This window comes from Poecilia reticulata, linkage group LG21, assembly GCF_000633615.1.
Source record: "Poecilia reticulata strain Guanapo linkage group LG21, Guppy_female_1.0+MT, whole genome shotgun sequence".
Taxonomy (NCBI): Eukaryota; Metazoa; Chordata; class Actinopteri; order Cyprinodontiformes; family Poeciliidae; genus Poecilia; species Poecilia reticulata.
In genome coordinates this window covers 12,212,844-12,230,119 of record NC_024351.1, presented here as the reverse complement: position 1 = coordinate 12,230,119, position 17,276 = coordinate 12,212,844, and the positions used below count along the sequence as shown (strand labels likewise).

General features: G+C 37.1%; 1 protein-coding gene and 1 long non-coding RNA gene across 7 annotated transcripts in view; one reads left to right on the top strand and one right to left on the bottom strand.

The window, feature by feature from the left end:
* The window catches only part of dlgap2b (discs, large (Drosophila) homolog-associated protein 2b), a 92,170-nt gene that overhangs the window by 28,444 nt on the left and 46,450 nt on the right, over positions 1-17,276 (bottom strand). For all 6 annotated transcript variants that reach the window (XM_008397428.2, XM_008397422.2, XM_008397423.2 and 3 more), the window contains 4 exons: positions 12,485-13,635; positions 5,807-6,024; positions 3,915-4,068; positions 1,646-1,865 (listed from right to left, as the gene is read on the bottom strand). In XM_008397428.2, coding sequence (XP_008395650.1) covers positions 1,646-1,865; positions 3,915-4,068; positions 5,807-6,024; positions 12,485-13,635 — 1,743 coding nt within the window. The remainder of the gene's footprint in view (positions 1-1,645; positions 1,866-3,914; positions 4,069-5,806; positions 6,025-12,484; positions 13,636-17,276) is intronic.
* On the top strand, positions 2,788-5,877 carry LOC103457359 (uncharacterized). Its single transcript, XR_532425.2, has 3 exons — positions 2,788-2,872; positions 3,716-3,775; positions 5,797-5,877. It is a non-coding gene; the product is annotated as an uncharacterized LOC103457359 (long non-coding RNA).

The window sequence follows — 17,276 nt, the reverse complement described above, 5'->3', positions numbered from 1 at the left end:
TTCCCATTCAATGGCCCTCTAACCTCTGGGTTCAAACTAGTCCTGAATACTACCATTATAAAAAAAACATGACCTGATATTTTTTTAAATAGCCTTATTTTGTGATTGCATTTTATTTCAAGACGACTGTTCTCCAAGAACTGTGCAAAAACATACCAATGAGCAAGTTTGTAACTAATCACCAAGTAACTATTTTTCTGTGCTTTAATAACTTTTATTATAACCTTACTAACCTCTAAAATACTCCAAATGATTTTTTTTTTAGCCCAGCTGAAGGATTTAGTGCCGATGGCTAAGTCAATAGAGTTCAGCAAATAAGACGGTGGGATTGGAGACCTTTATCCATAGTCGTTCAGTCACGAAGAAATTGCAGTTGGAAGCCCAATTAAGGATAAAAAGATAAAAAAATAAATCATTCTCCAGATTCAACAAGAAAACAAAACCAACAGAGAGATAAAAGTGCAAATGTCTCCAATAATAAATTGACATCAAAATGTACAAAGTTATTGGATATAATATTGAAAAACAGTTCATGTAAATAGATAAAAAAAAAATGTTTCAATAGGGTTCATAGCTTTACTCTTGCAGGCAAACATCAAATACATTTACTCAGGGAGGTAATACAAAGATTCTGCTTGCACAAAGATGCTGATGTACTTGAGTCTTCTTAATGTATTACGTGTATTGTGTTACATAAGACCATAACACCAATTCAAATAGTATTAAAAGAGCAACATATTGTAATTCTAGTGCATTCAAGARTCAGTAATGAATAAATATTTAGAAGTTTAGGTTAAAATCTACATTGTAATTTTTTAAAATCAGAATTAAAAATGAATCCTTGATATGACCTTTGCATAGAATGCAGTCATTTGAAATCTTAAATAATTCCATCAACAGCATAGACATGAAACCCTGTAAGTATTTAACACTGCTGTTTGCAGTTTTATGCACCACAATACAACAGCTTACTAAGAAAAAACTAGTGAATATGTTCCTTAAACATTGACAATAAAAATCAGTTCCTTTGTGCAACCAGCAGGTGTGTGCACATGTCTTCCATTCTCTAAGTCTCCTTGACTTACCTTAAATTGGTTTCTTTTTTTTAGTAATGTGCTTAATTAGAAAGTCATTTACAAATTTTGCACTCAGTAGAGCCAAGATAGACGGTTGGAAGGCTTACCAACCACTAGAGCACATCAGATCTCAACCCCTCCCTAAGTAACTGACACGCTTTGCCACACATAAAACACCACAGTTCAGCATGCTGAGGGTAAAGGCTACTCCTATTGTGCATGCCTTGTGTAATGGGACTGTGTKGTTTGTCAGGATAGCACTAAGTAAATTATAAACCTCATCTTTAACTTCCAGATAGTACAGATGTGGAAAATTGGCCAATGCACAGTTCATGCAAATTAACAGAGAAGCAAATCCATCTAAAATACTGGGAGTAAGCAGTGGCAAAAACAGACATAAACACCATAGATTTCAAAGAAAATGAAAGGACTTCAGCCTGGCATCTCTGGATCTTAAGGGTTCCCCACTGTACATATGTAGGTATGTCAAGTTTGTACGCATGTATACGATGTATGACGATATGCAGACTAAGCCCTCTTTCATTTTGGGGGGGAGGGAGTTGTTTTACCTGTTGTGGATCTGAGAGTTGAAGTGACAGTGGAGGATGTCATTGAAGGCAAGCAGTCGTCATCTTGGGAATAACCAGCCTGAATTGCACGGAGGTAACTGTGGCTTCGAGTGCGGAACGAACCAGGCAGGTCCAAGGCCTCCATGGCCTGTGATTCTACTTCACTAAAAACGGACTCGCAAACTGACTCAAACTGGCCATTGATCTCAGTCTCACTCACCTGAGAGACAAAAACAGGAATAGCAGTCCTTAATTTTTCCTCTTCCTTTCTCTTTCTCACTTTGATTCTTCCCCTTTGTACAGCAAATATGAAGGAGTGTTAGCAAAAGGAAACGCCACTGTAAAACTCGACCTTAAACTGAATGAAAGTCAGCTCAAATGGAGACACTGCAGGTGACAACAAGAGACAAATCAGAAAAAGATACAGAAGCTGTTATAAGACATGAGATCGACTGTGACATATAACTAATTATACAAAATATTAAAACGCATTCCAGTGTCAGTTCATTGTCTCTCTAACTCTAGCAGGTGTTTTGGAGGTAGTGTATGATTAAAGATGCACCGAGAAATTGGTTGGTGGCTGAGTTGGTTGTTTGTGACCTGATTGGCCAAATCCAGCAAGTTGGGCTAACAATAGCCTCATTATTGTCATCCTCATCATCATACTTATAGAGTGCTTCTGTGTGAAGACGACTCAAAATTAGCTTTATCTTTTTAAGTGAGTCATTTAAAATGAAGTGAAAGAAACTATTTCACAAGATATTTTCCATGACATGCTGCAAAAAAGTGAGAGAGTAAGAATTCTAGCAGATAACAATTTAGCTATTTCTTGTGTTTTTAAAAGTATCCTGCCTATTCACAGATCAAAGTTCTTATATGCTCTAATGTATGCACTGTGTCGTATTTATGGAATTTATACCGATCTGTGCACTAGAATAACTGTATAAAAACATAATCATTATCTCTCTATTTTGCATTTATTCCACAGAAACTTTAAATGTACATCCAAAAGAGAGCAGCTGCCTGAATGTACGCCCCTATCTTTTGACCAAAATCTCTCCTGCTGTATCCCCTTCTCCATATGGAAGCTTTGGAGCTGGCTCTGTCATGCATCTTCTTACTGCAGCAACCCCAGCGCATCTCACAGTGGCCGTCCGAAATAACTCCCACAGAGGATCCAGCTGTGTGAATCCACACACAGTGTTAAAGAGCGACATACCTGTAAAGGTTGGTGTGTAATGAATAGTTAGATATTAAAATTCATTGTTCGAGCTTAGTTTTTTACTTTGATGAAAAGCAATTGGTTAAAAACTCCAGTTTTTTTACGTCCTAAAATAGAGCAGTGATGAACTCATCATCAGTATAATTTCCAATTAATTCATTTTACCTCTTTACACCACAAAATTTTGAAAGGAAGTAGTAAATGTTACAATGAGACTAAGTMATATTTACTTCAAAAACAGATCCAAGAATATATGTATTTAGTAAAGAAGATCAATTTGAAAAACAGATTTTTTTTTTGACCATCAATATTCAAAACATTTTCCTCCACACTTGGGCACCCATGTCTTTAAATAAATTAACCTTTTATCTCTGTACTTTATTTTCTTAAGGACCCACATTCAGAAAATAATGTGCTCTACACAGTAAAGGATTGATAATGCTTGAATATCCAAGAATTCGCCACTTGGGTCCCGTGACCCTTTGTTAGGAGAGGAATTAAAGTGTTCATTTTTCCTACTAAATTACATTTTATAAATCTTTGCCTGGGTGCCAATAAGCAAGTCAAAATTTGTAATGGGAAATGCCTTAATTGATAAACAGATTTGTAAATCAAATCAAAAATTATGTGTACAAGTTGCTAYAAATAACAGCATACTCATTGGTCATATATTTAGATTTTTAGACTGTGCTAAAGCAGCTGACAAATGAACGTCATGTTTTAATAACAGTCTGATTTAAAACAATGGTTGTCAAGAAAGGATGCCACATTTTGGTAAACACTTGTTTTCATGACGGCTCCCTTTCTTTGTCTCAAATCTTTTATGGCTTTTTTTTCTGTCTGCTCAGCTTGAGTGTCAAGTGGTAGAAATGCAGATTTAAGGAGAGAAGATGAGGATTAAAACTGAGGTAAGAAATGAGAGGTATTTCCACAACAACTGTACCAATAGTAACATTACATTGAGCTGTGAAAATGGTGCAAAACATGAGGTAAGTTCAATTTTACATTTGAAGTTATGCATCCTTCAGATGAATGTTTAAGACTCACCTGGCTGACGCAGCTAGCTTGACTSAGGGTGCTAACGGCACGCATGTAGCTCTGGTTGCGAGAGCGAAAAGGAGGGGGATGAAAGGAAGTGGCAGGATCCAGCGTGACACTTGGGTGGGGCCGCAAATCTCTGGTTTGCAGGTGGTAACCCTGGCTGAACAAGGACAGGAGCGAGTTGGGGTGGGGAGACACAACATTTCTCAGTTTAAAAACTGTTTRCTAAACTGWTGCTGGGGAAAATACATTGTATGTATAGGCAGAATCCAGACAAAATAAAAAAAGATMAATTTAAGAACAGTTTCAAATGTGAACTATGTTAACTTCAGCTTTAAGAGTCCAATTATACAAGAGTTGCACACAAATGAGTGTAGATTCAGAACAATGACRGATTACTACATTTGTGAGCTTTGCAGAAGAAACCACAGGGTCGTTTTTGTTTGCACACAACCGCAGAAGCGATCAGAACCCCACAGTGATGATGGTGAATAAAAGGGCAGAGAGCACTCRGAGGCAGAGAGAACCGAGTAGTGCATGACGCCTCACAGAATTTGTCTCTATTTAAAAGCTACAGTGACTTAAAGCAAAAATTCACAAAGACAGTCARCATTATAAAAACAAGTTCAATTGAAAATTATGCCAGTCAATTGAAAGTCAGTAAAACAACAGGTATGAAACAAACAACTCCAGTCCCCTCACACAGGAACCCCCCAAAGCTCAAATTCATTGCTAATGTTTTACATTGTTTTAGAAGTCAACAATTATTCTAACATTCTTTCAGTTTTTGTTGAAGTAWGTTCAGATGACTGTGAGTGTGAAGAACACTCAACTGTAAAGGTGGCAGCAGTGTAAAGGTTTAAGTAATCACTGCTTTTGTCTGCTAATGGCAATTTCCCATAGCCCCGTTTAAAAAAGAAATCCTCTGTTTAATAATTATTCTAAAAGTTAAAGTTACTAGTTGGATATTTGTTGAACAAGAGTTTCCCTCTGGTGCTCGACAATTTGCAAACTCCAATTTGTGTGGAGGCTTTATTTACATCCGTTGGGCTATTTCCTCCCTCTTTCTGCACTGTTCTCATTACTTTATTTTCTTAATATCTTTGATATGTATTTTAATTGTGCAAAATAAAATAAACTAACTAAAGGTCATGTGGGGGACTCGGTGCTTGGAGATGGTCTAATAAAATGATCAAAATATTAAATTAACACCACACCTGTACTGACTATTGACTGATGGGGACTACTAACAAACAAAATAAGTGGGAATCTTGTCCCATTACCTTTTTCTTAACAACCATGTCCTATTTTGTTTGACCTCAATAAATATTTGTTCATAATAATTTTACAAGGCACCATGACCCACAATGCTCATTCTCTAAACCTACAACAACTTTGCCTTACTTCACCACATTTCATGAGACTGAGCTACCTCTTTCTAACATTCTTTGATTTCACATCAGGAAGACAGACTACAGCGACCCGKGGCTGCTTTCTCAGTGCGTTCTAAGGCGAAGGCTGCAGAGTTTTCTTCTAGACGTTTGTGCAACTTTAGACACCACACCAAGAGGCAACCTTCAGATTCTTCTGACCAACGTTGATATTAGCTTAGGCYACATTATCAATGAGAATTTTTCTTTTTTCACATTAAGTATATTCATTCCATTAAGAGGGGCAACGTTCACCCAGTTYGTGCGTGCGAATCAACTAGCGACATTGTATTTTCAAGTTATTAAATCCCACAAATGTTTCACGTGTWCMCCAGCATTTTAGTTGATGTTTGCTTGACTGTTTGCTTATTTTTACTTATAAAGCAAGATACCTGTCATTAAAAACTGAAAACTAAACCRTAGACATAGCTCTGATAAGGACCTGCTGTGCTTGGCAGGCAGCCCTACCTTTGGGAGTCTAAATGGGGTCTCTGCATGGCTGATTTAAGGACAAGAGCATCAGGACGAATGGCTGCTTGTGGAGAAGTCTTAGGACTCGTGTCGGAGTCTCCGCTTTCATCCTCCAGCTCTCCCATAGCTTTGACGTAGCTACTGCTCCGCATGCGGCGACATGGAATCTCCTCGTCTTTGTCACCGGGGTAACCGCTCCACTCATCTTGGGGTACCTGCAGGACACAACACATCTTAATGCAAAACACTGTCATGCTTAGTCCAGTGTTTGTGGAGAAATGTCAGACGGATGCTCCTTTTTCTCTGAGTGCAAAATGTTAGCCTTTTTTTAGTGTGAGTGCAAAAAGTATCATTAGCATGTACAATRGTGCCCAATGAGCCAAATGAGTACGAGACGTTTATGAGGCAAGCTGTTGCATGAGATCTGCTTGTTTATGTCTCCAACGGGAAAATTAGGCTCAATAACTGTTTTATTGACCTCTGAGCTTCRCYTGCTAAAATAAACAATATCATTATTAAACCTCTCTCTTTCATTAGAATAAGATAGAGACAGCCTCTCCTTCAGCTAACATTGATAAATATTCAGATTCATTCTTAAAAACATTGAAATAGGCACATTGTGTTTTTTGTTGACAAACTGACACACTGTCCTGCATCTTAGACTTTCTTTGGTCAAAATACAAGAGCATGAAATTGAAATTTTAAATATCAGTATTTTAAGAGCTGATGTTCTTTGCAGTAATTTTAAGGGACAGAGTGAATATTTTGAACTTGATGATGCTAGTTTTTACACGATAAACCTCTGAGTTGAGCACAGCTTTTCCTAGCATCATTTATTATTATTGCAAAAGATAAATCAACAGCCATTTCAGGTGGACAATCCTTTACTGCTTTATGATGCATCATCCCCCTTGAAGGCAAGAATTAATAACTGCAGTTTGTTTCACAAACAAGCTGTCTTTGAATCAGTCAATTAGTCGATCAATCAAGTACATTTCAGCAGCACAACGGTTCAGGTTGCTTTACATAATGAAAACACAAAGTTAAAAAGCTATAAAGAAAACAGTCATAAATTAAACCAACCTAAATGAAACTGGACCTAATTCTGGTTTTAGGAGGGTTATTTGGACTAATCATCAAACTAAGTAGGTCATAGTGACATTTTTTTTCCTGGTACCCAGGTTGGCAGATCAGAATAAATKAATTACAGACCACCCATCTATCAGTTGATATGCTAATTGATCAGTAACGACATTTATATATTTTCATGCAAGATCTGATGAATAAACAGCAATACTTATTATTGGGACTTTGAAYGTGAGTGTTTAGAGCATGAGCTAAGATGAGTTGATTTTGTTTTAACCTGCATAAAACAGACTRAGAATTTGTTCTTTTTAAGGGTGAACAACAGTGCTAGCAGAGTAAAAAGTTAGAGGAAAAGAATCTTGACTTTTTCATTCTGTGTTATAATAATTCTAGTGTGATTTCTGGGACAAAAATAAACCGGATGGATTTCTTGTTCCAACTAGAGTTGTTGGTAGAAGAAATCCCTGTATTTTCTGCAAATCTGAGTGATTCAAACAAAGCTCTATGCAAACCAAGACAAACAAAATGCGTGGGCTGAGATGCTTCATAATTCTGAAACTCAAAGTAATTTAAGACRATGAAACATGCACTCTCAAGCAAAACGAAGTTCAAAAACCTTTTCTGTATTATGTTCAGTGTCACCATGGAAATCATKTAATGTACAGTAAATGACAAAGACCGATATACTTTTCCTGATTTAGCAGTGTAACATARACATTKTCTTTCWTTCCTCACRAAGTAAAGCAATGACAAAAGGAGAAACTAAATATATTWAAATTATTTATTTTATCCAGGAAATATCAGTTAGTTTTAATTAATTACCTTAGAGGGCTTTATGTAATTGCAGCACTGGAGAACRGCCTGACAGCTACAACATTCAAATGAATGTGCAAATATCTGTACATCTGGAAAAAACTGTTTTAAACCATTTTAAAAAACAAGTTTTCTATTCTTATTTTGTCTTTTTAACAGCAGAAACTTATTCTGCTTCCACTGCTATCTTCCTCTGCTGCTATTGTAAGATGATAGATCATGTTGTATCAGCTCTTTGCATCTCTTTGGTACAACTTTCAGCTTGAAAGCTCTGTGTGTAACTTTTAAAAATGTATGCAACAAAACTCACATTATGACTTTTATGTTGCAATATTTTGTAATTTTGGGGAGAGATAAGCCAGGTTATGACTCCTGGAAAATATATGTGATCTTCAATGAAAAGCAGACTTGCATTACTTAGCTCAAGTGATATTACACACATAGAAAAGCAGTTACCTGTTGGTTTTTAGATATACTATGAACTCAGGAATTTGTGATACAACATTCCTGCTATACTCCATGGTAAGATATTTCCAGCTATATTTCTTCACTGAGCCTTGTTGAAAAGTGTTTCTTTTAGCATTTGCATGTTTTTTAACTGGATAAAACTACATCCAATAAAAGTTTGATGCCTGCTGGAAGAGTAGTCATCAAAAGACACTGCACACACACACTGATGCTGACACTGTAAAAAAAAATATGTCCCTCAAATAGACGGATGTATTAATGAAATAGAAGCTTATCATCATTTTGTGGTTGGTGGTGTACAAATTGAACTAATTTATTCTTACTTTTTTGAACAACTTTTATATTTTCAAGTTCTCAGACCAAAGGGATGTATGCATACACATGTTTGGATACATCATGTGAGATGGAAACTAGAGAGATTTATTCAGCAAAGTGCCTAATGTTGTCTGATTAAAAAAAAAGCCACAGTGGCCAGACATGAAGCATCTGTAATTACTTTCCTGTCTGTACTGTCTGTACAGGTATTGGTGTAAAAGAGATGTTAGTGAAATTAATTTTATAGATTCAGTCCCTGTTGGATTGAGAAGAAAATTGGCTTGTGAAGAAATTCTAGATGCAGAAAATTACATATTCTTCCATATGCAGACATCTGAGTCTGTTCTAACTATCATAATGCTCTCTGAGCCCGACAAAGTGCAGTGCTGCCTCATTATTTGCAAAGTTATATTTAAAGGATCTTTTGAAGTGGCAACAGTTACTGTCATGATTAGTCACCAAAAAAAACCTCCTCTGTCCGAGTGCAACAGATGCTCAGGAATGTTTTCTCTGTGCTCATGGGTCTTTCCTGTTCTCTCTTTCATTGCTGTAGCATTAAAAATTCTAATTCATTTCAGGTTTTAGAACAACAAGAAGATGAGTGTTAAGTTTTAAACTTTTAAAGAGTTTTATCCCTGATCTGTTGGGTTCCTTGGTATTCAAAATGCAGATTTTTACTCACCAATAGATTTTATTTAATGCTCATCTTTGCTGGGCCGGTGTAAGATCTCCCTTTAATTATGATTATGATTTGAGGACAAATTAGTTTATAATTGAGTTAGTTTCACTTTTTGTCTGCTCAATTCAATAGAAAGCAGTAAAATCAATAATTAAAAGTAAACTAAAACGGGGTCGTTGAAATTTGATTTGACCCGTTTATCGATCTAAGGAAAGAAATGGCTGCAACATTTTGATTGTTTGAGGTGTTTTCACAGGAGTCTCTCAGATTTAATTCAGGCTGATGTATAATTAATTAAAATGGGGACTTTTTCTTTTTAACAGTTCTGAAATTAAAATAAATTACAAAGTGTCGGGAGGGAATTGAGTTGTGTCATGAGAGAGAAGCTTTTTTTGCTCACAGTGCAGACTCTCCTCTGCTCTTCCAGTCGCTCACTTCATCCACTTACATGACTTGGCTGTGTCTCTGTCACAACTGCTGAATACTGTCAGAGAAAGCACATGAGCTGATTGCTCTTTTTGGCTCCGACATCGAGGAGTCTGCCTCCATCCCTCTCACTCTATTCTGCTCATGTCCAAAATCAGCTCCTGTCATAATTTGACCTCTACCTGTCCTGTTTATTGAATTTAATGACGGAACAGAAATATAAAGAACTAAATATCATATGATGTTTCAAAATGTGAAAAAACAAAAACTTAAATCATTATGCATGACATCTTTTTGTTAAATGTATCCTTCCCCACATGAGTGGAAGAACATCCATCCATAATGTGCTAAATAAATTAATACGCCTTAATGACAGCAGCAGAAAAAGAATGATTTTCATCTTAATGTGCAGCCATTGATCATCTGAGACTGTAGTTAACAAGCCAGCAATCAGTTACTGAGGCTGTGCACCAGCTCATTAGCACTACTGTTGGAGCTCATATGATGCTATACCTGACAAGATGTGCTGAGCCTCTCAGGCTACCAGACAGACCAGCTGCTTTACAGCCTCATTAGTTAATATAACACCAAAAAGAGTTTGTGTTAAAATAATCTTTGGGTAAAAAGTCCAATTCACTGAAAAAGTTCTTACACCAGGGTGAGTTAGTCAAGCAGTTACTTTCTAGGAAGACTGTATTTGAAAACCTCTTCGTCAGATCAATAACCTAGTTTGGAAGTGCATGCACTTGTTTCTGTAAATTTACTCAGTTCTCATTTCAGTAAACTAAGATGGATAACGAGCAAGAACAATTTTCTGTTAGAACCTGACCAAATAATTCTTTTATGTGCAGCATTGCTTTGCAGAAGCATTCATTACAACCCAAAACCAAACTTTTATTTAGATTTTATGTAAAACATAAAGCATAAATTATATTTTCTTTACAAATGAGATCCTCAAAAATGTATAAAGCATTTGCTTGGGACCTTGTGTTGGATTTTATTCAGAGGTATCGTGAAAATACAAACAAATGCAATTTTCTGATTTCTATTTGTAAAACAAATTATAACTATAATTCTTTTTACTTTTATAGTTTTGTACTTAAAATATGCAATATGCATAAATCTGTGGCTATCGGGTGACAAAATGTAAAAGTTCAAATGATATTAATACATTTGTGAATCTCAGTGTCAGTGGACCTAAGCAGTAAACCAGCAGATGTACAGATTCTTTTTTTCCCCTCTACCAATTCAAACGGTTTGTATTTTTAATCATGACAACCTGTAAAAAGAACCTGGGTTCTTGACTCAGTTTTAAGTTACTCTCCACAAGTCATCTTTTTTAAGAGTTGTTTTTTTCCCCCAAATGACAGTTAAAATTTCCTATCCCTGTAACATTGAGTTTCTTTTTAAAATTTCCTCTTGCGTGCCTTACTCACACTGTTACTAGCTTCAGTGATTGTTTGCTACAAACTGAGGTGAATGCTCCTCCAGGGGTGGTCAAAAGGATTACGAAGGATGCTTGATGTTTTTCACAGTGAGGAAGTGTGTCAAACACAGGCATTATACACACTAAAGTGTTTGACAAGCACCTGTCTTTTTGTATAGAATTACAGGACCAGAGAGCATAGTGTTTGTAGTGACTCTCATGTGTTTTTAGATTGAAAAGTGCATTAACTCCTACAAATAAAACCAACAAGCAAAATGCAAAAATCCTGATTTAATCAAGAGCAAATGTAGTTGTAGTTGTGTTTGCTGACACTTTGCAGATTTATATGCTGGTTTGTGAACTAAATAAGGTTTAAGGATATAAGTTACCAATCTGGTGGGYTAAAAGCTTCTGGAAGAAAATAATACATACTATCAACTGTCAAACATTTGGAGGAAAAAATGCTAAAAAAAAACAACAACCCAGAAAATAAAAACTATTAAATCTGATTAGCTAACTCATCCTTTGCTGTACAAAGCTTCCTCTTCATTTCCCCACTAAACAGCCTTTTCTTTGTGAACATTCTTAGAACAGATTGTGCCCATGTGCCACCTGCAGCCTCTTCATTTGCCCAACACAGAGACCTGCCAAAACATGCTTCTCTATTAAAGGACTCCATGTAGCACAGAAAAAAATAGCATTTTGCTTCTATTCCTGACTGTGAATCTCAAGGCGTCACTGGGAAAACAATATCTATACTCTTAATAAATATCAATACCTCTTAAAGACATCTTAAGGATTTCATTATTTAAACATTTTCTGTCCAGTTACAACCTAAGCATATAGAGTGTTATTGTTTGCTTGGTACTTCAGACTAGCCTATCTAACTTAAAATGACTTACATTTGAGCATTTTGCTTCCTTCCTAATTTGGTTCACAAAGTACTTTTTTAYGAGAACAGTTAGTTTAATTCATTCACATTTCTTTGCAAGCATCTCASTGAATTTTCAAAGATAATGCGATATACAAAATAGTATTTCTGCAGGAATAGTCTGAGTTTTAATTGAAACAGTCTTAGAACCTGGTAAACTGATAGTGTACATTAGTTAAGTTTAATGAAGAATTAAACTGTAATTTAACATCAAAAGTCAAATGGTGGACTCCGACTTGGCAACAAAACATAATCAATGTATCTTTTCTAATTATACATGGCATCATAAAGTTGCATCCATAAGTGCTCCAATATACATATCGTCACCTTCCTAAAATAATTGTCTATGCTTCTTCTTTTTTTTTTTTTTTTTTTTTTGCCAAAGCTGATTTTGGGGGAAATAAAAAATCACCACCACCCCAAAATTGTATTTAGGTTAAAAAAAAACCTTTGGTAAAAATTGCTTATGCCGTTATTTTAGGAAGGTGACAATGGTATAAAAGCAATTTTATGACGTAAAAGCCCACTTACCTGAAGGTAGTGACATGCTCGTGAAGACGTTTTGAGGTCGGTGTGCATCATGGGTTTGTCCAAATTAAGCGATGACTTCCTATAGGCCTCCTTGGCTTGRCTGACCGTGAGTGTCGACCAGGAGCTCCTCTTCATGAATTTTCCCTCAGGTGCCATGGCCATGCTTTCACAGGCTGAGCACTTGACATCGTTGTTACTCTTGGAGCCCTTGAGCGACATTTCTCCAAAGTGGTGGCTGTGCATGGATTCTGGGTAGCAGTGGCTGACGTGTTCCCCGTGGTGTCTCGACATTACACTCGGTGTGCGGTAGGTGCTGTCACTATCCAAGTTGTCATCAGAGCTCCACCAACCTCCAGAGCGGTGCTTACGTTCTTTACTTTTGCTCCTCTTGCTGCTGTGTTTGGTGGAGTGGTGGCCATGATGGTAATACGACCCTGCTCCACCTCCTACATCACCTTTTGTGCCATTCATCTTGGATGACCCCTCCAAAGAGTGGGACTTGGTGAAGAGTTTCTGAACTGAATGAACGAGGTGTCTGATGCGGCCGGGACTCTCGCTGCGTTGCTCGGTGGTTGTGGACGTGCGCTGGTACTGTAGCGTGTGGAAGCCGTCGCGGTGAAGTGGCAGTTGTTTCTCAAACTGGTCTAGCAGGTTAGCTGGAAGGCGATTGCTTTTAGTGCCGGCGTGGTGGGAGGAGGCAGCAGCAGCGGCTGCCGCAGCAGTGACAGCCGGCGAGGTGGCGGAGGCCGTGATGGCAGCGCAGTCTTCCCGGGTGGCTGAGTCGTAATACTGAGAGCTGTAGTGCATTCTGGGGAAGGTGCTGCTGGAGATGTGGTCTGATGCGGCAGGTGGAGGCATCATGACAGGGGACATCATCATGCAGTCAGAGTGGATGGAGCTTCGGGGCGAGTACCGGTGGTGGAARTCCACGGGGCAGCTCTCTGTGGGACTGAGCAGGTATGACGGGTGGCGGGACTCAGAGCCATAGTGGCCATGGAAGTCGTGGATGTGGGGATCGTAGTCCAAACCATGAGGTAAAGGGATATGATGCTGGGAACGACTGCCCGATAAGCCCTTCATGTTCCTGGCAGGGGGGAGACGTCTGCCTTCATTTACCTTCCGAGGTGGGGACCAAGATGTAAACTTCTGGTCTGATGCAGAGAAAGAAGAAAGAAGGAGAGGAAAACATTAAAATCACAGAGTTGGAGGAATCAGGAAATCAWAAGTCCAGTTTAAATGTCTTCATCTGATCTCGTTTTTGGCTGTGCTTCAAACATTTTAATACTACTGTRATTCTTTACACTCATCTGTTAAGTGTCATGCATATTAAAATAATYWCATTTTACCTCTTTATAAACACTCGAGAGTATATTRACTTCAAATWAGAAATTATTAGCATAAATAATACTTTCCAAGGCCTAGACTGGCAAGGAATTATATTAAAGTCACAGTTGGGTTCAATGAAAACTTTTCTCTCAATACAATAATGTGMAATAACTCTGAAAAGTTTTATTTGAAACGTTCACACGGAAGGTTTTCTGTAGGTGATTTATTGAGTGCTGTAAGGGAAGGAAATTGGAAAGTCAGAGATTTGAATAAATTCCAAGCAACAAAGAGACACAAGAACAATGCAAGTAAAAAATAGATCAGAGATTATTAAATCGTTTTCTGTGTGACTCAGACACAAAGAGCCTCGTCCTTTGYTGTCTATTTGCAAGGCTACTACACTGTCACTACACTACACACTGAGGTAAGAAACTTGCTTACCTCATGTTTCATACAGAATGCTTAAATTGTTTATTTTTCAATTTCAGTGGAATCGCATGCGACTTGTAGGTAAAGTAATTGGAAAAGAAGCTGAATTAAACCCAAATGTAAAACATTCATCAATGAGAAGAAGTGAAAAACCAAAAGGAAATCATAAGCAATCAACTCTTAAGACCAGARCAATTGAACTTACTGAGTTAAAAAAAGAAATGAGATGGAGAAGAAAGAACACAGAATCAACTGTATGGGGGATTACTATCTGTTGTTCATTTTTAAAATTTGTTTTTGTTTTTTTGCCCAACTTTTTGCTCATTTTTCCAGGTTGAGTATTTTTATTTTATTTTTCACACCACCTGAAACATGTTAGTTTGTATCTTTTCTCAGTTCAAACATCTCCTGCTCTGTTTTGCTCTGTCACAGTCGTCTGTCTTTTGSGAGCCACTCATTAKAGTTGAGTTCTACMTTAGGCTTCCCTTCCTTTTTATTCCTGTAATAACAGTGATTTTGTTTGCTGTTATTAAATAAGTTGCTAAAGTCTATCATTCACAAGCTGTCTGCTTGCTGGTAAACCTGCGTTTGGTTTCTGCATTCAACCAATGATTGCGACAAGCAGACTGAATCCTATTGTGCCTCAAGAATAGAAGACTGTGAACATCTGAAGAGAGGCATGAGCTAACCATAAAATTGAGCTTGAAAATTWGATTTTGAAATGTGTGTCCTCTTAAATTCACATTTAAAAATTCTTTRTTGAACTTTATGATGCCTAAGTTACAAACACAATATTTAAGAAACTAAGGACAACCAAAACAAGAAAGGAAATATCAGGGAAGGTGTTTTAGTGAGTGTTGGTTTTCAAATAACAAGTCACAGATTGATGCCATGTCATCTTCTGTTTGAGTAGGTTCACAATACAATACAATACAATACAATACAATACAAATACAATACAAATACAATAGTTTGCACAGCAAACTAAACCAAATTCTCTGGATTCAGTGCCAAGTGTTAATTTTCTGTTTCTTATCAATGTAAGTACGCGCGTGCGTGCGTGCGTGCGTGCGTGCGTGTGTGTGTGTGTGTAGATACACCAGGAAAATGCCAGTAGTTGTAAATTTAAAGATCGCAAACCTTATTATCAATTTTAAAAAGTATTAAAACATATTTACCTTAAGGGTTGGTATCTCAAATCTGTACAAATATGAGGTTAAACTACTGCAATAAAAAGATGGATTGCGATATTTTTACCCATCAATAATGCCAATAACTGTGGAGGGCGCTGCAGCGTGACGCTGAAAGATKAAACTACATGATTCAAGTAGATGCTTAACATATACAGCTGTAAACCATCACCATAGTTCAGTCACCTCAAGGGGTTTTCAATAAATCAGACATTTAGGAAATGAAAGCTCTTGCAAGCAAAGATAGGGACATAGAATAAACTGATCTCTCACTTGATTATTTCGAGCAACATTGAGTTGACAATTGAATTTGGTCTTCAGCACCCAGTTAACATTTTCAGGCCAGGTTGAATCTACCTAGATGTTTTTGTCACCTTAATTTCAAAATTTTTCCTCCTCTCTTTCCTTATTGCTCATCTTAATCTTAACTTGTGGGATTTGGTGTCCTATTGCAGACATTCAGACTTTGCTAAGCTCAATCAAATGCTTCCAAATGAAGTGGTTTTGGTTTGTTTTTCTTAGCATAAAAAGTAAAATGTGCTGCCATTTGGCATGATGAGAAATATTTTAACTACCTAAACAAGATTGTGAAAGTTTAAGATGAAAAGGAGGTTTAAATAGTTCAGCAAATGCTTCAGCCATCTGTGTCTGATCTCATTAAGGTTTGTTTATTTCTTTTAATCTGTTGTTATAAAGATTTATTTATGCTGTTAAGGTTGTTTCTAACGTTCAGTGCAAACGTCTAGATCTTTACCTATTCATCTCTGAACCATTAAGATATGAGTCACCTCTAATTGAAGAGTATGTCCAACGCACTTCTGCGAACAATATAACTTGCGCCTACAGCTTCCTGCACAGAAACACGGTCTGATTCATAAAATGGAAAGATGTGATCAAAGCTCTCAGGTACACACTGGAGCACCTGAAGTGTGTGCCATTCCCCCGTAATTAATTAAGTTCGCTGCAGCAGGAAACCCCAGCCTGAAACAGGGCACTTCATCTTACATAACATTTGGGATCTCTAAATCTTGCACAGTATTTCGAAGGAGCCAAAAATAAAAAGCACAGTTGCCATAGCAACCACCGCTAAAACCCAGGAATTGTAGCTGGATTCTCAAGGCTGTGTGGGGTTTGGTAGATCTTAGTATCAGAAGTGTACAGGAGACATAAATAGCATGCAGTGTGGTGCAGATTCTTTACTCTTGAAGTCACGGATGGATTTGCAGAATGGACCTTTGAATCGGTTTAAGAAAGCAACTGTTGAATTATCAGTGCAAACTTTGATTATTAGCAGCAGCTGCAAGCCGTAAACTGAATGTAAAACTGACATCTTTTGTATCATGCCTTTTTGGAGGTTAAGTGTATTTCACTCAAAGAAAATGTGTGTAAAAATGAGCAATTTATAGAACCAGAATAGTTTTTAAATGACCAGCATCAAAGGGTGGATAGAGTAATTACGGTTCCTGCCATTTTAAGAAAAGCAGTAATTTTTAGCAATTAAATCATAACCAATGGTTGTGACCACGTGACCTGRGTTAATATTTAAGTAGAGTGACTCTAACCCTTGTGGCAACAKGTAACTGTTAAAAATATTTAAAATAATTTCACTCATAGTGTCTTTTAAGCTTACTCACTCCTAGCAGAGTCCTGCAGACTTGCTCAACTTATCTGCTTCTGTCAAACTTAAAATCGGCAACGAATCTAAATCCCACAGAGTTGTGATTGTTTTAATTTGTATTTTTGGAAAAAAAAATGCAGTTAAAACATTCAAAATGACTTTGACAATAACTCTTGTTCATTAACTCAGTCGTGAATAATTATTTGATTAAATGTAGCACTGCATTTGG